This window comes from Muntiacus reevesi, chromosome 2, assembly GCF_963930625.1.
Source record: "Muntiacus reevesi chromosome 2, mMunRee1.1, whole genome shotgun sequence".
NCBI lineage: Eukaryota > Metazoa > Chordata > Mammalia > Artiodactyla > Cervidae > Muntiacus > Muntiacus reevesi.
Window position 1 is genome coordinate 248887103 of NC_089250.1, and position 25608 is coordinate 248912710.

At 40.9% G+C, this 25608-nt stretch overlaps 2 protein-coding genes across 8 annotated transcripts in view; one reads left to right on the forward strand and one right to left on the reverse strand.

Annotated features, from left to right (window-relative positions):
* The window catches only part of NIP7 (nucleolar pre-rRNA processing protein NIP7), a 66641-nt gene that overhangs the window by 10696 nt on the left and 30337 nt on the right, over positions 1-25608 (forward strand). The window contains exon 6 of one of the 4 annotated variants that reach the window (XR_010661688.1): positions 13-133. The exons of 1 other annotated variant lie outside the window; for it this stretch is intronic. Coding sequence is in view for 2 of the 3 variants with exons in the window: in XM_065925652.1 (XP_065781724.1) it covers positions 19001-19207 (207 nt within the window). In the remaining variant the exon portion in view is untranslated. Of the gene's footprint in view, positions 1-12; positions 134-19000; positions 20842-25608 lie in introns of those variants that run through there. 2 more of the 4 variants (XM_065925652.1, XM_065925649.1) reach the window with 2 other exon arrangements.
* TERF2 (telomeric repeat binding factor 2) lies at positions 36-22186 on the reverse strand. 4 transcript variants are annotated; one of them, XM_065925641.1, is made up of 10 exons: positions 21808-22186; positions 21595-21690; positions 20813-20943; positions 10773-10859; positions 9615-9761; positions 9055-9164; positions 7395-7787; positions 3227-3312; positions 1638-1681; positions 36-1192 (listed from the first exon to the last, which is right to left on the reverse strand). In XM_065925641.1, the coding sequence occupies exons 1-10, from the start codon at positions 22184-22186 to the stop codon at positions 1034-1036; spliced, it is 1632 nt and encodes a 543-aa protein (XP_065781713.1). In that variant the 3' UTR covers positions 36-1033. The 4 variants fall into 4 exon arrangements, with proteins under 4 accessions (XP_065781713.1, XP_065781715.1, XP_065781714.1 ...); XM_065925643.1 differs by having other exon boundaries at positions 7579-7787; positions 21808-22177; XM_065925642.1 differs by having other exon boundaries at positions 1638-1678; positions 21808-22075.

Below are 25608 nucleotides of genomic sequence, written 5' to 3' on the forward strand. Positions count from 1 at the left end.
CTGCTTTTTCAGCTGCAATTAATCAGCTACTTAAATTTGAGAGAAGCAAGACTTTAATGAAGAATGCTACAAGTTATGGACAATAATTAGTTCTCATTTTAAAAAAAGATTACAGAAAACACTTTACTGAAATTCTTTTTTTGCTAAAAAGACAGTCTTTAAGGATCTGAGAGACAGCAAGCACAACACAGTACAAAAGGAGAAGGGAATGTTGAATTCCAGTGCAAGACACTAACACAGCACAATTAGGGAACCAGGCGGAAGCAACCATTTCACAAAGAATGGAATTAGGCATTTATACTTAATCAGGATTCTTTTAAGCTTTAAAAGTCCAGCATAAAGAAGGGAATTGGGAAGAGTGGATGGGGCCAGGGGCTAAGCTTATCTACAATCACCATTTTACCAAAAAACACACTGGTTCCACCACATGAGAAGTGGAGGTTACACCTGCCTACGGAGGCCAGCAAATAGAGCAAATGCCAAGGCAGTCACGTTTCTAGGTGTCGACGTCACAATCGGCTGAACAATGTTTAAAGGGACTCTGACTCCACCAGGACTGGTCTCTCATCAACCTGGGCTCACGACAGCTGAAGTTCCTTTGCATTTGCATCAGAAGGCCAAAGCTTTACCTGGAAGAAGTTCACTCCAAATAATGCTCATGTTGCTGGTTTTAACAGGTACATGGAGTCAAAAGTGGCTCCTAATAGACTCCACCATTTCCTAGGAGAAGGTTCTACTGATTACCAGGGATTTAAATTCAAGCAAACCACTAAAGAAGGGAAATACTAATGGTATTCTGGCACTGTACAAGCTGTGTGCCTGTCATCTCTGCCAAGGACATGGGGTGGACTTGGCTTTGTTTCTCAGCTCCATGATCTCCAACTGTGATGAAGTGGAACCGGGACCTCCCCCACATGAGAGGAGGATGCCCAAAATTCTCATCCCAGCCCAGCTTTTGAAAGAAACAGCAGACTACCAGGGGCTATTATTAGGAACCATGCTCCTGTGAATTCTGTGGAAATGAAAGCCTGTTTCAGTTCATGCCAAGTCTTTTCATGGTCCGCCAGCGATCCTTAATCATCACAGCTGTTCGGTTAACAAATGGGTAGTTTTTAGAAATGGCAGCCCAGTTTCCTTCTCCATACTTCTGCACTCCAGCCTTGACCCACTCGCTTTCCTCTACAGTCCACTTCTGCAAGAAAAAAAAAGAGAAGCAAAGGATTTATCACCACCTGTTCTCTCCACTTACATTTTCATATAGTGAAGAGGTCTAGGAGAATAATCTGAACCCAAAGGAAGGATTTATACTCTTAAAACATGATACAGATTATAAGTTAACACCATGGATTTGAACATTTACTAATTTTCAGTGTCTTACTGTTTTGTCCTCAACTAATAATCATTTCTGCATTCAGAACTTTAAACATGTATTCATGGTTGGGAAATGTGTCAGCATTCTGACCTAGATTTTTCTTCCAGAGGGTAACTATTACTTAGTTTGGATTATCTGGAAATTACAAATAAAATTTTTTACCAGGTGCATGGGTAGTCTATGCCTGTGAAATGTGGGTACTTATTTTACCTCTCTTCTACCCCTACAACCAGAAAAGATTAGAAAAGACAGTTTAAAAAATTACCTGCTTTTTTGTTGTATTGGTTGCACTGTCTTCATCTGGTGCTGCTGGAAAACATTAGAAGCAGACTCATGTCAGAGCTCACCTTTCTCAGCACAACCCACAAGAAAAAGACACAGAACATCCCCAAAGGGGAAACTTGATTCAGATTTTACAAACTTTGAGAGAATAAAGGATATCACTAAAGGATAATTTGTTTTTGTCCTTTGCTTGCAAGATACCAATCATTTCAGTCCATGAGAATCTGTACAAACCAAATACTTCACAAACAGGCATTCAGTAAATGTTGATCAGGATTTCAGGCTCTTTAGTAAAACCAATATAATTTTCTAAACTTAACTTTTTGTGTATATACATACACCTATATATGAGTGTATGTGTGTGTGTATATATATAATTTCTGTTAACTCCTTGTTAACCACTGCTTTGAAATAACCCAGTTTTATTGTTTTTTAATTTCCAAAATACTAGATGTAAGTAAAATTTGGCTCAGTTCCTCAAACAAAAGGAATGGGCTGATAATTATTGCTTCCCACTCCAACAGACCATGTGAGATCTATTCAGATTCTACCTTTTCATCATTATGGATATAGGTCAGGCTTCATAAAACAAGGTCCAAGATAATTTTTTAAAGGACCAGAGGGCTACAGGAGGGTATACAAGTGTAATGAACATGCCATCTCAGGCCAACAAAAGCCAGTTAAAAAGCTGGGTAAGGCAAAGTTGCATAAACATGGAACCTGCTGCAGTGTCTGCCTTAGCAGACATCACTGTCCCAGGAATGCTTCCTAAAGAATGAGGGAGGGTGACACAGGAGAAGGGATACTTATAGGAGCAGATTATTTTTAAATTATGAAGTATTTCCTACTATATATAGTAGAAGATTTCTGAAACTGACAAATCTGGACGCATCAGAAGTGGATGTTTTCTAGAACTTTTATATCCTGTTTTAAACATATTTAATGCCACTTTATTCATCGTTATTTCTCCCATCTTCTGTATAACCTTGATTTTGCCAACAAAAGGTAATTCTTAAGGACAAAACCTTTGAGACTGGCAAAAGATTACTGGTTGCTGCTGTGTTACAGAAGTCTTCAGCATCTGCAAGACTAAGGTTTAGCATGTAGATATTTTCATTAGAGTGCAAAGTATGTGGTGGGGGGGATCCTAATGCAAATGCAATGAAGCTTGGTATTCATTAAGGGAAAGTAACATTTCTCATCTTGGAAAAAAAACATTCACTATACAGAAACTGGTAAGAGACAATTTAGTTAAATAAGAAATGTAGGGAATGACCACTTCTACTTTTTCTAATTTAAATACTTTGGGAAGAATATCAACTACCATTAAATACAGGATTTATTAAACCAAAAACCAAGAATTTTCTTTAACTGTTAAGTGTTGCTTTGATAGTCTCCATTGTTTAATGGAAAAAGACATAAAACTGATTCCTCATGAATCACAATGTGGAACTTTTAAACTTTTTTCTCTTTTGGAGACAAGCAGTTTCTGGAACATTGATGTGACAGTAGCATGCATCTATACTTAAGCAAGTGTTAAGGAGAGAAACCAGTGAGAATCTTCCGGCTTACCCTGAACTTGAAACAGTTCGTCCTCTTCCACCCAAGTCTCTTTTTCTTCAACCCCATTAGAGCTGTTCCACTTGCCTTTGGGTACTCTGAGGGAAGATCAATGAGAGGACAAAGTGTAAAACAAAGTCATCACAAACTCAGCACTGACTACATCACCATCCCCTTTCAACAACCTGTTCATTTTCCTAGGGCTTTTTGTTTGGTTGGTTTGGACTCAAAAGGATTTCAGCATTATTCTAACCTAGAAGCTGCAAATTCCTTCCCCTCTGTCATAGAGATGCTTTGTTCCTATCTCTGGAGTGTTCTCTTTTTCCTCCCCATTCCTCAAGCCCATGCCCATGGTCCAGTACCTTTCACCAGTATCACACTAGCCTTTTAACTGGAATCTCTCCCCTCCAACCCCTTCTCCTTCCAAACCCACCTGAACAGTCATCCTAAACTTACAGATCCCTCCTCTATTCAGTGATGGCTTCTCACTGTGTAAACAGTTAAGACTAAATGCCCATAGAGGGGAGCCAAGATCATCCAGTCTGGCCCATCAATTTCTCATCAGTTCCTCCTCTCCCCACCAACTACTCCTGCCACACCACCCACACACCCACACAAAGAGGACGCCCTCACCCTCCTTCCTCCTATGAGCTCTGCTTTCCTGCCTCTCTATTTACTGTTCTCTCTGCTTGGGATTCCCTTCCCTGCCAAGTGAAGTCTTTCAAGGCCATCATTCTCAATGAAGACTGCCCGACACACACAAATCCCCTGCTCCTCTGCTTCCACTGTATTACACAACCGTTTCACAACATACCCATAACCATAAGCACCTTGACATAAGAGGCCATTATCCTCATCTGTCTACCCCAAACACCTTGCACTGTAACACATACCCTAACAGAAGCTGGAGAGAGATTAAGCTAACAAGTGGATTATCCAAGAGCCATAAAGGAATTATACTATCAAAGATTACAATAGTAAGCAAACAAGAACCCTCCCTGTAACATGAAATTTTTAGTACCTAGGTGCAACCAAAAACAGTTCTAAAACTAAATAATCCAAAATAAATAAATGAAAATTATATTCAGTCTTACCAAACATAGCACAAATCTGACCTCAGAATTATAACATCCTTTACAAAACAAACATGGAAAGTAGCTGAACTAAGTTTTTAAGAATTTATATAGATCAAAATCACCTGAAAAACCTGACAAGAGTACAAACTGCTGTCTTCTTCCCCACTATGAAATTTTGTTGCAAATACTGTCAGTATTTTTCAAATAAGTAATGAAAACAATTTGCTTAATAAATGCATACATTTGAAAAAACATTTCGTAAGTTAGTATACAGTTACTTAACTGACTGAGACAAATAGTGGACTCTTGTTTTTAAATTAGGTCATAACCTCCAAAAGGATATTTCTAAGAATAACTGATTTGAGACAAAGTAAAAATTATATGAGGTTTACCCATTTCAGGATGTTAGCTAAATAAAAGTCAGGATCAGAGTTTAAGTTTTCATCAATTTATCCAAGTCCTGGGATAAAACTGGTTTTTACCTCTGGGTCCGTCATTTTCACCTAAGTGGCTGGTCACTCTTCCTGTAGACTGTCTTTGCAGATCACTTTGGTAACTTTCTGCGCCTCCTCTGAACTTTATTACATGTATAAACGTTTCAGTATTTCCTAACTTCTCATGTTGTAGAATGGGCTCAGACCTGGTTCTCATCTTGACTGCTAGCTGGCTGTGCACTCCTGGGTCACTGCGCTCCTAAGTGGTGAAGTTAGAACACCTTAATGGTCTTAGAGGGGTTGGCAGACCATAGCCTGTGGCTGCTGGGTTTTGTACAGCCCTTGAACTAAGAATGGTTTTTATATTTTTCAAAGGGTGGTAAAAAAACAAAACAGAACATGCAACAGAGACACAAGTGGTCCACAAAGGCTAAATTGTTTCCTTTCCTACCCTTTTATAGAAGTTTTGCTGGTGGCCCCTTAAATTCCAAGAACCAAGAACCATGAGGGATAGGAAAGCCTAGTAGTTGTGGCCCCAAGGTGACAGACCCTAAGCCTGCCTTCTCTGCTTCTGATTCCACTGGCCCAGCTTCCCCTGGGTCCTGACTGCTCACCAGGCAGCAGGCTCCACCACCCTCCTCTCCTTTCCCTCAGTGTCAGTACAAAAGCTGTCAGTGATGTCTGCTCAGGCTTTCAGATTAGGTGTATTAGGTTTATCTGGGGCACAGTTAGCAAAGCAGATTAGAGCACTCCCTGTGCCTTCTCATTCCGTAGTCAGGAGCCCAACACTGCAGGTAATTGATGTGAAGCACCGCTTGAGAACCTCTGCCTGATAGAACGTAATAGGAGCTCAAAATCTGGCCCATCTACCCTCCAGACCTTTCTCCCTTCATCCTCTCTGTGCACTGTATTCTCCTGCCATACAGACTGCACGACAGTTTCCAGAGCATACCAGGCTTTCTTGAGCTGTAAGAGGTTCCCACTGCTCAGAACCCCACACCTCCCAATATGCTGGATGACTTCCTACTCATTCTCCAAGGCTAGCCCCTCTGCAAGGTTGCCCCACCCACAACTCTGCTGCCCAGGTCAGCTCTTCTTCCCTGCAGCTCCCAGGGCACCTCACATAAGCTTCTTCTAGAACCAGAGTCAGGGAATCCCTTTTTTCTGTAAAACGCATATAGTATCTTAATCCTTGCAGGCCTTACTGTCTTTGTTGCAACTACTCAACTCAAGGTAGCAGCCACAGACAATACATAATTCGTAAGTGTGGCTGTTCCAATAAAACTTTATTTACAAAAACAGGCAACAGGTGGACTTAGCCAAGAGGCCATAATTTGCCAACCTCTGCTTTAGAGTACCCATCATACCTCATACCCTTGACACACCCTTCCATTTATAAAGCCACTGTAATCATACTCTTTCCAGTTTCCTCGTCTATTCATGGGAGCAACACCTATACTTCATAGAATTGCTGTGAGAGGCTGAGATCAGGTATCAAATGAGAATAATTGTGTGTTATTCAGCTTGCCCAGCCAATGACTGACTCACTTCCAAATGCAGATAGTGGTATACAGTGCAGATCTGTGCCCGAGTATAAATCACTTATTAGATGCAACACCCCACAGACTACCTAGCACAAGCATGCTGGGGCGTAAGTCCCCAAACAACTACAGGAGTGCACAAGTAGAGATGGCAATGACCTTGGGAGATCAGTGAGGTGATCCCTTATAGCAGGGTGACCAGGGGAAATTTATGGAGGCGAGGCAGCTTGGTGTACATGGGTTTTGTGTCAAGACTAACTAGGATTTAAAAATCCCAAAGCCCAGTTTTGCCACTTTTTAGCTGTATGACTTCAGGTAAGTTAGTAATGTTTCTGAACCTTCCTCACCTATAAAATGGAGCTAATAAATCACTCAGAGTGAGGAGTGTAGCTATTAAGATAATAATTGAAAGTGCTTGGCCCACAGAAAGTATTTAGTTAACATCAGCTTCTCTCCCCTTTGAAAGACAGATGGGATTCTGACAGGCGATGGTGGAGGAATGAAGGTCCACACATGGGGAATGAGAGGCGGCAAGAAGAGCACAGTGACAGAAAGAGGGCTGAGAGAGCAAGCAGACCAGTCAGCCTAAAGGAAGGCTCCACAAGAGGGCACAAAGGTAGCAAAACTGGAAGCCAGCTTGGGGTCATGAAGTGGAGCGAAATGAAAGCACTCTAACCACTGCCCCACAGAGCCTAGCAGAATGTGAGAGATTAGTATTTACTGAATTTGCCAAGTTTCAAATGTCCATTAAACGTGCAAAACTATAAATATTCATAAATCTCTTCTAAGGATCAGAGTATAATGTGGCCCAATTCAAACAAACTTCTTGTAAGAAGACTACTATTTAGTAGTCAAGGCATTCAGCAGTTCGCTAAAAATGGAAGCAGTGGTGAGTAGGAGGCTCTGACACCCTTCCACTCCCACCTAGTGCAATGCCTGGAAGCCCAGCACAGGCCTTCAGAACTGGCAGAATGGCTACGACGTCCCTCCCCACCCTGAGTCACTCTAGCAGTCTGAGCAAGCCTTGGTGGTGAATAACGTAGCTGAAAGTTACTTCATTCATGGAAGCAATACCAGGCCTAACCAGGACCACCAACCAGCCCCCAAACTTCTACAAAGGTCTTCATACTTGGGATTCTTCTCCCCAGGGAGGGGTTGGTTGAGGACAGTGGGCTTGGATGGTGATGCTGGTGTGACCTCCTGGGCAGAGTCGAGGCCTGGGCTCGGCTCAGTACTCTGGCTGTCCTCCTCCAAAACCAGTCTGCTTATTGTCATGCGCTTGGTCTTGGGCTGCAGTTCAGAGCTACCCTCACCCTCAGTGGGGGCAGAACTGTCGTTGTCATCTTTCCTTGTTCTCTTGTTTTTGAGGGCTGGTGATGGTGGGCACACTTTATTAGGAAAGACCATATCCTTCTGGTCCAGTTTTGAGAAGGCTGCCTCAGAATCTTGTGCGCTGGACAGAGTCTTGAAAGCTGCTTTCAGAGTCCTAATCCCAATGGTGGTTGGTGTGCTCTGTAGCTGCCTACAAACAACGCAAACACAGAGAAATCAGTGCTGAGGCCCATCTAAGCAGCCACAACTTTTTCAAACTGTGAAGCTTCAAATTATAGACTCAGGTTGAGAACTCTTCATTTAAAAAAAGAGAAAGTATGTGATACAGCCTTTATTTATAAGAACTTCCATTTATAAGTGTTAAGCAGAGGTTTTAAATATGACATGTAAATTGAATTATGGAGCTTAAACTTCAAGAGAACCTAAAAGGAACCAGGGTCAATGATAATGGAGACCTCTTCAGCGGATGTGCTAATTCATTACTCTGCATGGACTAAAGCAATGCTTTCCTTTAATGCAAGAGCTCTGCAGAATGTCTAACAGGTACAAGTCCATCTGGATGACCAACTGATACTCCAGCAACCTCACCTTCAAATGTAAACTCTTCTTCCAGCTGTCCCAGTCCAGCCCTCATGTAAGACTAGGTCTCAATTCCGCCCTCTTTCTCCTACAATACACTTATAAGTGGGATCTTGAGAATTCTCAGTGAGAAGCATGCCAGTCTTGGAACAATGAGAAACTGACTTTTCAAAATAAAGTTCATTGAGCACTTGGAATAGCTCGTATGTTTTAAGTAAACACTCTAAAGAGAAAGCAAACTGGTGGCCTGCATGCCAATCCTAGCTGGCAGATGTGTCTTGTTTAACCTTTTTTTCCCCGCTTAATTAGACTAACCACCAACATTCAAAAACTTCAGTTCAAATCTTTATGTGAGAAATCTCAAAAAATATTTTTTGGACATCTCACATAAAATTTTGAACTGAAGCTTGGACCGTGAACACAGCAACAATCACACAAAGCTGGGTCCCAGTCCTGTGCTCTCAACTGTATTATCCTGGGCCCACTTTGCTCCTTTACATCTCCTACAGGGCCTTCAAAGAGATCTCTGCTTTGTTAACTGGTTTCGGGGATCTGATTCACAAGTCTGAACACTGTATTAAGAGATAACATATCAACAGGGAAGTACTGAGGCAAAGACAGAGAAACAGAAGGAAAGAGCCTTTGAGGAATAAATACAGTCAGGAACTTCTGCCAAAGACCTAACATCCTATTTTCAATATTCCCATTTTCCCAGGGTGTCCTCTGTAAAACCCACAGTGCCTCCCTTGAGTAACCCAGTAACATGTTAGGAGGTCAAATCACTGGGAAGAACTGACTTACTCTGCTCTAAGATGATGACTATGCTTCCAACTACCTCTGTGTTTCATCCCAACATCACAAAAGTGCATCTCTCTTACCTGGCAGGTTCTCTGAGTGGCTTTTCTACAGGCTCTGGTGCTGGCTGAGGTTGTGGTTCTTTCACTGTGGCTGAGGTGGAGGACTCAGATTTCAAAGCCTTTTTGGCCATCTGAGAAAGGAAAAATACCATCAAGAAGAGGAAGTCACAGAATTTCATTAACTCTCTGCTTCTTTTACCATGAACATATTCAATACGCAAGCACATTTCACTCACAAACCCAATTTAGGCATAGACTATAGGAGGACATAAAAAGGGAGAGAACTTAAAGAATTGTCTCATTTCTTTCTTTTTTCCTTCCCCACACAATAGTTCATAGTTTTCTATACTAAAGGAGAACTCAATCTGAGTGGTGCTAAAAGGATCTTGATGTTGCAAGAATTCCAGACAGTTATTTTGGACAACAAATTAAGTGATTTTACTTTGTGTCTCCTCTTCTATCCTTTCAGCCTCATCCCTATTCTAGTTTCTGAATCCCACATAGACCTTTGGGGTCACATGCAAAAGCCAGACTTTCGGTTTTCTTTGACACTTAGGATGACCAATGTTTCCAAGCCCCACCGTGAGGAGGTAGGGCTCTGCGTCATCCAGGTGACTCTCCAGGAAGCGCAGCATCTTCTGCTGGAAGGTCTCATAGGAGAAGTTCTGGATCACAGGGTGGGCCAGGTTCTTTTCACGGATAATGTTTAGGAGGTCATTTCTCAGCTTCTACACAAAGGACCAATAGTTGAAATATGAGAAAGGAAAACTCCAATAAAGATTCAGTGATGATGAGTTAAGATAGCACTATCAGAACTTTCTCAGTACCATCAATGAATAGCACTGGGGGAAAGGGAAGCCTACCACATTATAGAACAGGTCAAAAATTACTGACCAGTCACAGTTGGTTACTATGTAGCTATACAAAAGGGGGGGGGGGGGAGGGTAGATGAAGAACTTAGGATCTAAAGTATTTTTCTACTTTTACATATAAAGATTTTTAAACTTTCAAAAAAGAAAACCAAAACAGATGAAAAGCTCCGTATGTACTAATATAAAAAGATCTCCAAGATACATTAAGTGAAAATAGCAATTTAATGGTCAAGTGAAGTGTGTAGAATACGCTCACATATGTATATTGGAAGAATGGGAAGACTGGATATATGTGTATGTCTGTACATACACACACGCACACTTATTTGCCTGCATATGCACAGAATCTCTTAAGGAGAAAAAAGCATTGGTTGCCTCTAAGGAGAGGAATGAGATAGCCAAGTCAGAGATGATAGAATTTTCACTAAGCTATTTTGTTGTATTTATAAATGTTGTATTATATACATATATTAGCTTTTCAAAAATAAAATTTATATTTATATATTAAAAAAAAGAGCAGGGTACCAGCAGAGTTTTTGACACCAGAAAACAGAGGCGTTGAGTCCTCAGTAAGGCAGATTCTCAAGTCTGCAGGATCAGCATTTATATAAATAAAGTCAGATGTGGTAGTACCGGTGCTGAGCACTAGAGTTTTGTCACACACCTGGCAGAAATGGGCAAGTAAATGCTTTCTGTAAGTTTTTCACATTTTTGAAAAGCTAATCTAACAGTAAATTAACCTAGATATAAAAGACATGTTCAAGGTACTGATTATTAATATTCCTGACAGAGAACCCTTTCCCTGTTTCCCCACAAAAAGCAATAAGCTGGATATAGGTAATGGAAGCAAAAGTATATCAAATTTACCTGAGTTGTAGGGTCCTTGGACATGTGTTTTTTCAAAATTTTTGAAGCCTTTTCAAATTCTTTGTTTTTGATACAAATAATGACTGCCTAAAAAGGGGGGGAAATTTTTAACTGTTATAATAATGAAAGATATAATCAGAATATCAAATATCAAAATAAGCTCCACTGAAAAGTAAAAGTGAGTCTTATATACCCAAGAACTTTTTCACATTCTATCAAATTCCCTTTTAAAAACTAACGATTATTGTTCAACCATATGAACAACCATACACTCTGCTTCAGCATGTAAGGTACTAGATTTTCAATATTCACTTCAGTTCAGTCGCTCAGTCGTGTCTGACTCTTTGCAACCCCATGGACCACAGCATGCCAGGCCTCCCTGTCCATCACCAACTCCTGGAGTTTACCCAGACTCATGTCCATCAAGTCGGTGATGCCATCCAGTCATCTCATTCTCTGTCGTCCCCTTCTCCTCTTGCCCTCAATCTTTCCTAGCATCAGGGTCTTTTCAAATGAGTCAGCTCTTCACATCAGGTGGCCAAAGTACTGAAGTTTCAGCTTCAACATCAGTCCTTCCAATGAACACTCAGGACTGATCTCCTTTATGATGGACTGGTTGGACCTCCCTGCAGTCCAAGGAACTCTCAAGAGTCTTCTCCAACACCACAGTTCAAAAGCATCAATTCTTCAGTGCTCAGCTTTCTTTATAGTCAAATTCTCACATCCATACAAAACTACTGGAAAAACCATAGCCTTGACTAGACGGACCTTTATTGGCAAAGTAATGTTTCTGCTTTTTAATATGCTATTGAGGTTGGTCATAACTTTTCTTCCAAGGAGAAAGCGTCTTTTAATTTCATGGCTGCAATCACCATCTGCAGTGATTTTGGAGCCCAAAAAAGTAAAGTCAGCCACTGTTTGCACTGTTTCCCTATTGCCATAAAATGATGGGACCAGATGCCATGAGCTTAGTTTTCTGAATGCTGAGCTTTAAACCAACTTTTTCACTCTCCTCTTTCACTTTCATCAAGAGGCTTTTTAGTTCCTCTTCACTTTCTGCCATAAGAGTGCTGTTGTCTGCATATCTGAGGCTATTGATATTTCTCCCAGCAATCTTAATTCCAGATTGTGCTTCCTCCAGCCCAGCGTTTCTCATGATGTACTCAGCATATAAGTTAAATAAGCAGGGTGACAACATACAGCCTTGATGTATTCCTCTCCCAATATGGAACCAGTCTGTTGTTCCATATCCAGTTCTAACTGTTGCTTCCTGACCTGCATACAGATTTCTCAAGAGGCAAGTCAGGTGGTTTGGTATTCCCATCTCTTTCAGAATTTTCCAGTTTATTGTGATCCACACAGTCAAAGGCTTTGGCATAGTCAATAAAGCAGAAATAGATGTTTTTCTGGAACTCTCTTGCTTTTTTGATGATCCAGCGAATGTTGGCAATTTGATCTCTGGTTCCTCTGCCTTTTCTAAAACCAGCTTGAACATCTGGCAGTTAACGGTTCACGTATTGCTGAAGCCTGGCTTGGAGAATTTTGAGCATTACTTTACTAGTGTGTGAGATGAGTGCAATTGTGCGGTAGTTTGAGCATTCTTTGGCATTGCCTTTCTCTGGGACTGGAATGAAAACTGACCTTTTCCAGTCCTGTGGCCACTGCTGAGTTTTCCAATTTGCTGGCATATTGAGTGCAGCACTTTCACAGCATCATCTTTTAGGATTTGAACTAGCTCAACTGGAATTCCATCACCTTCACTAATTCAGTATTACATTGGAATTTTTTTAAAAAGCTGATACAGCAGAATATGATCTACTGGATTACAGACCATTTACTCAATCTGAATAGGGCCTCCTATGGAAAGGCAAAATGGACAGGAGTCATACCAGGCCCCCGAAACAGTTGGTTTTGTTTTTTTGGTATGCACAAGCTTTGATGTAATGGGGGAATGAGAGGAGGATATACTGGGGGGCGGAGAGGGGAGAGGGACTTGCTGATCAGAGTTCCACTAGTGGAACTCAGGCCAGTTCAGTAGAACCAGCACAGCCTCTCATACTATAAACCCCAGGTGGCTAACTCCACAAGCAGCAAAGAAAACAGGACAAAATTCTACATAGGATGAGAAGGTCTCCTCAGCCACAGAGAAAAAGGAGAGTCCTTCAGTGAAGAAACCTATGTTCTATGTTCCTAGAGCACACACACAGAGGGCAAATAACAGTGACTGAAAATTAAAAAGGATATTTAAAAACATTTTATTTTTTTTTTGATGAGGAAAGCCATGAAAAAATCTGTACCACCTGGAGTTATCTAATAGGATAAAGTAGCGAATTTAAATCCAGTGTCAAAGAAACATACCTCACACACACAAAAAAGGGAAGGAAAATGGTCCACAGATATTTTCAGTTCTTCACAGGGAAGAGTTTAAGGAGATACATACAGACCAAAGGAAGGGAATTCAGAAAATACAAATTTCTGGTGCTTCTGTCCTCAACAGGCTGAGCACAACCACACAGGGCAAAGGAAACTGGTGTCACACACTTCTGAACAGCAGTTATAACACTAAGTTCCGGCTGCCAGCGGGGGATGAAGTAAATAAGTCTTTTCATTTTAATCAGATCATCATATTCACTTTTACATTATTATCAGCAGAAAAACTATACTAAGACTATGCTTACTTTTTTGAAGAATAAAAAGGTTTTACCTTTTATAAATCATTTAGGTCCTATTATGTTTTAACTCTTTTTGGGCGTACTGTTCTAAACACGTGTCGACTCCTGCAGCCACCACAATGATGCCAGAGAGCCAAGGATCTGATAAACCTCCCTTGTGCTGCACTCTGCTATCACCTCTTTCCCGCCCCTAACCCCTCATCTTTTCACCGTTTCATCTCTTCAGAATGTCATATAAATGGCATCATATAAATGGAGTCACTCAGCTTAATTTTTAAAGGATATAGTCTTGAGTCTGGCTTCTTCCCCTTAGTGTAATGCCCTTGAGACCTGTCTTTCCCTTAGTATAATAATGCCCTTGAGATGCCTTTCTGCATCCCCATCAGCAATGTATGAAGATTCCAGCTGCTCCATATTCACACTCACACTTACTAGTGTTAGAGGAGTTTTAAAGTTTAGCCATTCTAACAGGTATGTGCCAGAATTTCCCCACTGACTAAATGGTGAGCCTCTTTTCATGTTATTTGCCAACAGTATATTCTCTTTAGTTGTTTTGTTTGGGGTGTTTGTTTTCTTGTTCATTTTGAGAGGTCTTTAGATATCTTGGATACAAATTCTTTGTCAGATATGTGATTTGCAAATATTTTCTCCCACTCCATAGCTTGTCTTTTCATTCTCTGAACAGTGTTTTTCTCAAGTTTTAATTTTGATGAAGTCTACTTCATGCTCTTGTGGAGCATGCTTTTACTGTCATATCTAGCTTTTTGCCTTAAGTCCAGGACATAGTTTTTTGGGGTTTTTTTTTCCCATGTTTTCTTCTAACAGTTTTATTGCTTTACATTTAGATTATGATCCACTTTAAATCGATTTTTGTATGAGTTTTAGGTCAAGGTTCATTTATTTTTGCATATGGACATCCAGTTGTTTTAATTCCATTTATTGAAGACTATCCTTTTTCCACTGAAATACCTTCACATTAAAAATATATATATATTTATTTGGCTGCATCAGGTCTTAGCTGTGGCATGCAGGATCTTTCAGTTGCAGAATGTGGGATCCAGTTTCCCAACCAGGGACCAAACTCAGGCCCCCTGCACTGCGAGCGCAGAGTCCCAGCCACTGGACCACCAGGGCAGTTCACCTTCACATTTTTTTGTTTAAAAATTGATGAGTCATGTTTGTATGGGTCTCTTTCTGGACTCTATCTTCTGTTCCACTCATCTGTCTATAGTCATGAATACTGTAGCTTTATAGTAATTCTTAAAATCAGGTGCGAGTCCTCCAGCTTTGTTCTTCTTTTACAGAACTGTCGTGTCTAGTGGTTTTTTTACCTTACCATATGTCTTCTAGAATCAGTCTGTATCTAACAGAAAATCCTGTGGAGGCTGTGATTAGAAGTATAGTAAATCCATAGATCTGTTGGAGAGAACTGACATCTTAACTATATTAGGTCTTCTAATCCACAAACGGTATTTCTTTCCATTTACTAGGTTGTGATTTCTTCATTAGCATTTTGTAATTTTTCCACATACAGATCCTACATTTTTTAAAAACTTTATTTGTTTCTGGCTGGCTGGGTCTTCGCTGCTGTGCATGGGCTTCCTTTAGCTGTAGCAGGTGGGGACTGCTCTCTGCTTGCAGTGTTCAGGCTTCTCCTTGCGGTGGCTTCTCCGGTTGCAGCGCATGGGCTCTAGGGCACACAGGCTTCAGCAGTTGTGGCACATGGGTTTAGTTGGCAGGCGGCATGTGGGATCTTCCTGGACCCAGATCAAACCATGTCTCCTGCATTGGCAGGCAGATTCTTAACCAGTGAACACGAGGGAAGTCCCACCTACATATTTTATTATTAGATTTATACCTAAGTATTTTTCTCTTCTTCTTTGGAAGTATTATAAGTGATACTGTTTTGATCATTTCATTTCACTGCTAGCATTTCACTCATTTTGTGTGTTGATCTTATATCCTGCAGTCTGGCTAAACTATTTATTATATAGCTTTTTGATCTATTCCATGGAATTTTCTATATGGATAGCCATGTGACCTGAAAAAAGGGACAGTTTTATTCCTTCTTTTCCAATCTGTTATTTTTCTTGACTTAACTGCAGTGGCTAGGTCTTCTAATATGATGTAGATGTAAGTGAGAACAGACAGCTTTCCCTCATTTTGGATCTTAGGGTCAAAGCATTCCGTTCTTCACCATTAACTATGATGTTCCCTGTAGGTTTTTTGTAGATGTCTTTTGTCAGGTTGAGTAAGTTTCCTTCTGTTCCTAGTTTTATCTGTGTTTTTACCATGAACTAACGTTGCATCTTGTCAAACGCTTTTTCTGCTTCGATTGATATGATCATACGATTCTTTCTTTGGACTAGCTGGGTAAAGTACATTCACTGATTTTCAAATATTGAACCAGCCTTGCATTCCTGGGCTTTAGTTTCCCCATTCTGCCACATACTAACTGTATCTGCATCCAGGACTAAGCATCAGAGTAGACAAAAAAAAAAAAAGTGGAATCCATTTCAAGTTCTGGGAATCACAGCTCCACTGCTAAAGAAAAAAGGTTCTCTTCCTTTGGTTTTAGGTGCCTGCTCTCCTGCCACTGTAATCATTACTATGTCACTGCTGCCACCAGTGTAATACTGCCTGGGTGCTAGGATAGAGAAGGAGGGAAAAAGGAAGAAAAAAGCCCCCTGAGATTTCTTCCACCCTCTCTGACCCTTAGCCGATCCCCTTTCTCGCCCTTCAGACCAGAGAGAGCCTCTCTTGGCGTTATTTCTGTTCACACCTAGAGTGTACTTCCAGTTTCAGAATCCTTCAAGTCCAGGCCTGGTGATACTAGAAAGGGGAAAAATGGTCATCTACCCATCAGCAGTTTGGTAGACCTTCATACTCTGGTCTTCTCCATTTGCTTACTGCCCTTTACATTTCTGTGTTCTCAGATAGCTGCTCCATTCATTCTGTCCAAGATTTATACTTGCATTAAGAAAGATAGAAGAGTATGCTTGTCTATTTTTCCTAGAACTGGAATACAGGCCCAACTATGTTTAATTTGTGAAACAAGAAAGGAAATGTGAATGCTTTCAAAATCTAAATTGAAAGCCTGCCTCCAAAGTTTGTACTATGAGCTTTTAAAAAAGCTATGCATTAATTTGATTCCCGGTAAGTTTTTGTTTGTTGTTGTTTTTTCTTTTTTTAAGAGATGAAACTTTGCTTTTTGAAAACTTGGAAGTTTTCAGAGATAAGGGTAATTTCTGCTCTTATGTATCTGTTAAGGTTCTTATCATGTAAGCAACAGCAATGGTCTCTGGCTAACTTAAACTAAAGCAAAATTCCAAGCACAGATTTTCAATATAGCTGAGATAGGTTTATGTTGGAGGAAATGCCAGAAAGGACCTAAGAAGAGAAAGCCAAACTCACAGAAGTGAAGAAAGGCTAAAGAAGCAAACTTGGAAAGAAACCTGGATGTTAAGGAAGCACAAATGCTCAAAAACCCTTGGCAAAGCTTTCTGTTTCAAGAAATTTAAATTTTAAGACAGTGTGAGATGCACCAGTCCCTCAAATGGGGTAAGTTCCCCCCCAAAGAAAATCAAGGTGCTATTACCAAAGGTGCACAGCAAAAGCAACACATAAATGCTTCCCCAGGGACAGGCCATACATGTTATTCTCCCGTGTTCACAAAAACCTGAGGCCTCTCTCTCTTAGTTATAAAAAGAAAACCAACATAGTCTCAATATCATTATCAGCTTACAGAAGCAGTTCTCAAACTTCTGGTCTTAGGATTCTTTATACTGTTCAATGTTAATGAGGACTCCAAAGAACTTTTGTTTACATGGGTTATATCCACTGATATTTACTGTTATTAGAAATATAAAACATAAAAATTCAAGATATTTATTCACTGAAAAATAACAATAAACTTATTACAGGTTAATATAAATGACATCTTTATGACAACTATTTTCTAAGACAAAAGTTTAATGAGAAGGGTGGCACTGTTTTACATTTTTGCAAATCTCCTTAATATCTGGCTTAATAGAAGAAAGATGGTATTCTGCTTCTATATTCATTCTGTTGTGATATGTTGTTTTGGTTGAAGGATATTAAAAAATTACAGCCTCACACAAAGTTGAAAAAGGGAGGATTATTTTAAGAACTCTTTTAGAAAATGTGGATATTCTTCTTTGACTCTGCACCAAACTTTAGCAAGTGAACTTTTTATCATTATCATTATTATTATTATATTATCATTATCATTATTATATTAAAATGTCATAGTCTAGCTTGCACTTTTAATGGATCTGTTACCTTTGAATGATTTTGCAATATAATTCATTGATCATTTGGAAAATATTGGTTTACTGAGCTATGATCTTCCACGTGTTTGATACATTCATTAAAAATCTTTTCAAAATCACAGTTATTAATATTACTATCATATCAGAATTAAGTATTAGAAAGATACCCAGCACATGAATGTAGGTTTTCCAAAATTCTAATTTTCACCTGAAAAGCTTGAATTTTATCTCTGGCAACACATGCTACTATATTCATTGACATGACAAGTTCATTCTGCTCTCTCAAGTAAATGACTACCAGATTACCACATCCAAAAAACCAAAATTTGTCAATTATTTCAAATAAAAACGGTGTTCCATTACAAAAGCAGCTAGGTCAGCATGCAGCCCAATCACACAAGTACTTTTCCTAAAGAAAACCATCATGTTTTGGTATGCAATAGAAATGCTACAGGAAAATTTCTTATTTTGTCAGATGAAATATTGAAAAAACATTTTGTTCAAGGCTTAATAAAATTGTAATTTTTACTGCTTCATGAGACATTCTTAGGTGTATTAATAAAATTAATTAGGCTTAATAAAAATACTGCTTCATCAAAGACATTAACTGAAACTGGCTGTTTTTTTAAACTGTAAGCATGTGCCAATGAAGAATACAATGACTACTAATACATTTTATTATTGCTTTGGTCATGCTATGACACCAGAAATTTTACCCATCACTGCTTTTGCATCATCAATGTAAATGTCAGTAATGTCAGTGCACTGAAAACCTCAATTAACATTTTGGCATTATTATGAAGATAGTTTTGAACCCTGAAAGGGTCCCAAAGACCTGCAAAAATCCCCGGACCGCGCATGGAGAAGTTCAAACTTTAAAAAATAAATTTAATAAACTTTAAGATAAATTGCTGTGATACTTTACAAAGCTTAAAAATGCAACAGAAAGCCTCACTGAGCCTAGGCATTCCAAAATATTTTCCTAAAGATGACCATTAACAGATTCTATGACAAAATAAGAATTTTAAAAAATAAATCAGAGACAAGTGATACAATATCATTTAATAACTTGGATATTACTATGGTAGCCAGCCTCTAAGATGGCTCCCAGTGATCCCCACCTCCTGCATAGTCCCATTCCATATACTAATCCAGTTGGTCAGGTCTATGTGAACAAGAGCATATGGCAGAAGTGGTAAGTCACTTCTGAGATTAGTTTATAAAAGACTACAGTTTCTCTTCTCTTCGATCACTACTGCTCTAGGGGCAGCAAGCTACTGTGCTCTTAAGTAGTCCTAAGGAGAGACAAGGACCTGAAGTCTTCGAGCCAACAGCCAGCAAGAAAGTGAGTCCTGCTAACAACCAGCCAGTGGAGTCAGCACAGAAGCAGACTCATCAGCCCCGGAAAACTCTGATAACTGCAGCCGGAGCAGGCAGCCTGACTATGATCTCACGAGAGACCTCCAGTTAGAAACACAGCTAAATCACTACCAGATTCCTGACCCTTGGAAACTGAGAGACAGTATTTATTTTTTTAAGCTGCTAAAGTTTTGGCTTACTTTGTTACATAGCAGTAAACAGTAATATAGTAACAAGAGATCTGGCACCTGGTGGAAAATGAAAAAGCAGAAGGGAGTCAACATAAGAAAATGGTTGACTGTTTTAAGGGAATCTAGATTTTGCTAACAAATTTTTCCTAATGAAGCGTCCAAACAAGAGATCTATGAACTTAAATAATAAACATGCAGCTGAAGATGAAAGCCCACAGGCTCTTCTAGAAGACAGAACTATAACCCTTGGGTTCTGGAAGAGTTGCATTTCTGAATTAGCTGGCCACTTAAGAGTAGTTACATGAATTACCCTGAACTGGCACCATTTCTTCCCATTCAAAAGATCCTGCTATTTTCCAAGTAGGCATGGATTTCTCCTCCTTTGCTAATGTCTTTCCTGGCATTTTATCTCCGACACAAACCTGACTCACGGGTACTAAAAATCTATTCTTGTAATCATTCCTCCTTGGAATGGGAATTTTCTCAGCATTCCTTGCAAGACCAAAAGTAGATCCTGCCCCAAGGTCCTTAACTGAATAAATAAAATATCGGCATCCCACACCATTTTTTTAACTGTTTTTTGTTTGTTTGTTTGTTTTTAACAGGGTGTCTGAGTACCCAGCACACAGTCAAGGGACCAAAAGTCTTCTTTGCTAAGCAAGGTTTTATCTCCTACCTCTCTGCTCTTGAGATCTCATCCTTTTAGGAGGTGCTCTTATCTTTTCTTACCAATTTCCTTACTTTCACCACTAAGACAGTGCTGAGCTATTGTTGTTCAGTCCCCATCTCTGCATCTGCTTCCACACCCCCAGCCTTGGTTATTGGAAAAGAAAAAGATTTTTCTGACTGGTTTCCATGGCCACTTCAATGTTTTAAATATAGGTAAGTTCCACTACTCAAAGCTACCTGAACCATGACATAGTTCCAGTCCCAAATTCCTAGACACTCTACAAGCTTTTTTCTTGTCAAGAACACTCCCTGCGCCAGCCTCCTACCATTACTGTTTTTCTAACTGGCTGATTATCTCAGCATCTCTGATTCTGTCTGCTCAAAGGGAATGTTCCCTAAGCCTCTCAGGAATTGCATGAAAGAGCGCAACGCGGTCCCACATTTTCCAAGGCACCAGCTCTTCTCCTTGGTCTGTAATAAACAAGGGTGACCAAATCCTAGGCCAGTTACTTTTAGCACTTTCAACATGCTGCTCTGAATGGTACAACCTCCAAAATGTCATTCTTCAATGCCAACTCACTTCCTGTGTACTGTGGCCCCTCCTGTCAGGGCCACAAGGAAGACCATCAAAAATCACAAAAGCTGAGCATGTGCCTCCTTTCCAAGACTGGGCTAGGAAGAAGGGTCACCTGATGAAGTAACACCTGTGTGTGTGAATTAATGTGTTTTGAGTGTGCTCACTTGCTCTCTCTCCATCCCTGTCTGTCCTCCACCCCACACAGGAAAGATAAGCACTGATTCCTCAAAGAACTCTGATCTTTGTTAAAAGAAAAAAGAAATTAAAAATAGAGCCTTACAGCCTCCTTGACCAGTTTTCTACTGGATTCGATCACTGCCTCTGTCAGTGTAAATTCCGTTTTAATCATCTCCAGCACATTGATAGCTGATTCCAGTGGTGTGAGCTCAGCTTCCATATCAAAGGAACAGTCTAGGACAAAAAGCACAGTTTTCACTTTAACCTATTTTCTAAACAGCAGAAGAATTATGTCTATATATGTGTATATATATAAGAAAACATGCAAATATAGTAAGACTTGTATTTAATTTGTTGATATACTGGCTACAGGCTTACAAACATGTTAAGGGTCCAAATTCAAATCCTTTAATTTCAAGCGACCTTCAGTAATTTTCAGGACAGGTAAAAAATTGTTGTTTTAACACATGTATATGCATCTTAAATGTCAGAATCAGATACAAACAGTCAAAAACTATAGATCATTTTGCTAAACAGCTGTCAAAATCAATTTAGGAAAAGAAAATAAAAAGGTGCTCATACTTTAAAAACACTCTACTATGGAGGAAAAATGTCCATCTTCACATAATTCAATTTAGATAGCAAAAAGTTGGGGCGAGCAAGAAACAGGTGGGAGGAAATAAACACAGAAAAGCAGCCAAGAGAATACCAAGTGGAGAAAAGTAGAGCCAGAGAATAAACTCGTCCTAGAAGGAAAAAGACCACTGTGACTGAAACATAATAGCCCACCTTAACCCTGAATCCTTCAGTCCAGGATGTAAGTTTGAAAACAATGTAACCCTAAATAAGTAAGCTAAGAGAAGAACATAAAAAAAATAGCCATACCTAAATTTTCCCCTTCTTCAATGCGCGACAGACACTGCATAACCCGCAGCAGCCGAGACACGGTATGCTCCTTCCCCAAGGGCCTGACAAGCAAAGCTGGGAAAGAAGACATCAAAGACTCGGCGACCCCCAGCCGCGACACGTGGGGGCGGGGGGGTGCACAGATCCCCTTCCCAGGGGCCCCCAGCCTCCTTCCCCAGGGCCGGCCCTCACCCTGCATGATGTCCCGGATCTGCCTGAAGTCCCCGTACCGGCTACCCCGAAAGGCCCGCAGCGCCTCGTGGAAGTAGAACTTGAGCACCCAGCGGTTGACCGCCTCCTCCAGCCGCGCCTCCCCCGCGCCGCGCTCCGCGGCGCCCCCCAGCCCGGGCGCGTGGCGCCCCCGCCGAGCCCGCCCGCCGCTACGGGACGCCCGCCTGCCTGCCGCCCGCCCGCTGCTGTCGCTGCTCCCGCCTCCTCCCGCCATCGCGTCTGATCGCCGCGCGCCCTCCCCGCCCTCCCTGCCGGGACGCTTCCTCGACTGTGACGCCGCTGGGTCACGCACGACGCCCGGGCCGGAAGCGGAGCCCGCCGTCCCGGCTCCCGCGGCCATGATACGGACGGCGTTCCGAGCCGCCCGCGGGCTTCTGGGAGGAAAAGAACCGGAGGCTCCCAGCCTCCCTCTCGGACCCCGTAGATCCCAGTGTACTGGCCGCAATGCCTGCTGGGACTTGAAGTCTACGTTGCCAAGACGGATACACTAACCACGGTTTGAGGTTGTCAAATCCGGAATTACGGAACCTTAGAGACGCGGAGCTATGTGTAAACTGTTGAAAAATAACGTGCATCTTATTAAGCATTTTAAAAATCGTGAAATGTAATGTGCAGGGAGGAAACTTTATTCTAAAGTTTACGTTTTAACAAGTAAAGCAAAAGGCCAGTGTTAACCCAGCAGGGGTCAAGAAATAGAATATGGTCTGCACCCCAGAAATCTCTAAGCATGTAAGACATATAATCTTTAAAAATTGTTTTCTTTTTTAAAATTTTCTGTTTAAATTTTTTTTCTTTTTAAATTTTTTTTCCAAGACATCATTTTTTAAAATCACAAAAGTAGCACATTTAGAACAATTAGAAAAAATAAAAGGTGAAAGTTTAAATCAGCTGTTAATATTAACATTATCCTACATGAAAAGAGAAGTTGACATTTAGGTTTATAGCTTTCCAATGTCTTGTATACCTATTTCGCTGTGTTTGTATGTATGTGTGTGTGTGCGTATATACAAAATTGAGATTATACTATGCATATTTTATATAACCTTCAATTTGCATCCAACATGTAATGAACATCTTTGCATGTCATTGTTTTTTTTTTTTTCCTATGGTATCTTTAGCAGCTACATAACATTTTACCGATGAACCAGTCTCATTTATCTAAACAACTACTGTAAGGGGGCTTACCTGGTGGTTCAGATGGTAAAGAATCTGCTTGCAATGCCTGAGAAATCCCATGGACAGAGGAGCCTGTCAGGCTACAGTCCCCGGGGTCACAAAGAATCCGACACAACTGAGAGACTATCACTTTCACCACCATAAGTTATTCAATTTATTTCAAAATTTTGTAATTCTAGACTATCTCGGTATTAGAAAAATCCTTTTAGATTGCACAAATTGTGCATTGCACAAATTCATAATTATTTCCTTAGAATAATTTCCTTAAAGTAGAATTATTGAGTCAAAGAATATACAGTAGAACACTGATCAGAATTTCACTCATCACTCTTCCCTTTTACTTTTGAACATGATGCAGACTTCTTAAAATGACTTTTAAAGCCTGAAGAAGTAGCCTATTTGCCAACTTCATTTTGGGCTCGTGTTTCGTGTGTGTGTGTGTGTGTGTGTGTGTGTGTGTGTGTGTGTACAACTTCTATCATTTCCTTTTCACCTACTACTCCGTTTGCTCAGAGCCTTCACCTGGGTTTCCCTGTGGCTCGCTGAAGAATCTGCCTACAATGCGGAAAACCTGAGTTTGATCCCTGGGTTGGGAAGATCCCCTGGAGAAGGGAAAGGCTACCCACTCCAGTATTCTGGCCCGGAGAATTCTGTGGACTGTGTATAGTCCATGGGGTCGCAAAGAGTCAGACATGACTGAGCGACTTTCATTTCACTTGTCCATTCCAGCCTTAGTAAATCCTTCCTGTCCTTCAAGTGTCACTTAGAAGACATTTCACCCCTTCTTGGTTTTCTGGGTTAGGTTAAATCCTGTTTGTGCTGTGTCCCGAGCACCCCATACTTCGCCCTTCCTGAACAACGCTCTCCGCAGTTAGCTCATCTGCGGGCTGGCACTCTGTCTTCTTGTTTAGCGTGCATCCAAGAGCCTAGCCCAGGGCCTGCCACATGAGGTTGGGTAGAATTGAGCAGGAACATGAGTAAGGCTTTTGATGCATGTTGGTAAACTGTACCACCAGTGTGTTATTTTTACTGAAATTTAATTATGTGTCCACCAGGAAACTATATTTACTCAAACAGGGACATTCTTGTAACTGCCTCCCATTTCTTAAATATTTGTGTTAGGATTTTCTAGTTACAGAGCCGCTGACTGCATAATCTTATGACTTAACAGGATACATACCCTGAGTTATTTTCTCCTTTTCTATCCTTGTAGACAGGCCTGGAGAGGCCTCTCTCTCCTTTTCCAAATATTTTCTTGTCCAACCCCAGTTCCAAATCCACTGCCAGCTTGGGGTTACACGAGCTGGGTTCCTAAACCTTACTTACTTCCTTGCATTTCTGTGTTGGGTTTGTCACATTGACCTTGGAGAGCCTTCTTCATTGCATATATCACCATCTTCCACATCTACTATATCTTCCACAGGCAGGAGAGTTAGTGAATAGGGGGCATTTGCAAAGGACTAGGTGGGCTGTGGGTGTAGGCAGCAAGTGGGGACGTAGGATGTGAGCCACCTATAGGTGTCTCTGATGCGCTTGGAATTCATCGCGCATCATCGGGACTAAATAGAGAAATCCCAGTTCTGGTGGGTGCATGTGCCCCTTCTCTGGGAGGCCCAGTAACTAGTCTAGCTTCAAACGTTTTTCTACTAACACCACTGGACCAGAATCAGCAGAGATCTATTTTGGGGCCACTAAAGGAGAACTCAGGAAGGCAAGTGGCAGCATCATTGAGGATGTGACATGACATGCTGGATCCCTGAATGAATTAGACTTGGACCTTAAACCGTTCGGTATCCTGGTCTGACAAAATCTCCTTATGGTGAACATTCCAGAATAGGGGAAGAGACCTCTCATTCTCAGATCTTTGGTGACTGTGGCTGCTTTGTGATCCCAGCCTGCCTGCTTTATTTATTTATTTTTGGCTGAGTTGGGTCTTCATTGCTGCGCGGGCTTTCTCTAGTTGCAACAAGTGGGGGCTACTTTCTGGTTGCAGTACACAGGCTTCTTATTACGGTGGCTTCTCTTGTAATGGAACTCAGGCTCTAGGTGCGCGGGCTTCCGTAGTTTCAGCTCATGGCCTTAGTAGCCCCACAGCATGTGGGATCGCCCCAGACCAGGGATCAGACTGGTATCCCCTGCATTGCAGAGCAGATTCTTAACCACTGGACCACCAGGGAAGCTCCAGCCTACCTGCTTCTAAGCAGGAGCCAAATTACCTGCCTCAAATCCTGGCTGTTTGATTTGCTAGACGTGTAACCTTGAGCAAGTTACTTAACCATCTCTGTGCTTCTGTTTCCTCATCTGTCAAGCACAAATAACAGAGGTACCGCATGGGAGTTGTATAAAAATTAAATGAATTAGTATTTCCAGTGCCCTTGGTGAGGGGTCTGGCTTGTAGTCAGGACTCAGTAAGTGTGAGCTACTTTTATTAACTTACCCATTTATTGCCTGCCTGCCTGCCTGCCTGCAAAGCCTTTCCTTTTCTATCAAAAATCTTCTCATTTTTTGTTTTCTTTTTTTTAAGTTAATATATAACACATAAATTGCATAAATATTAAGGGAAAAGCTTGATGAGCTTTCTCATTT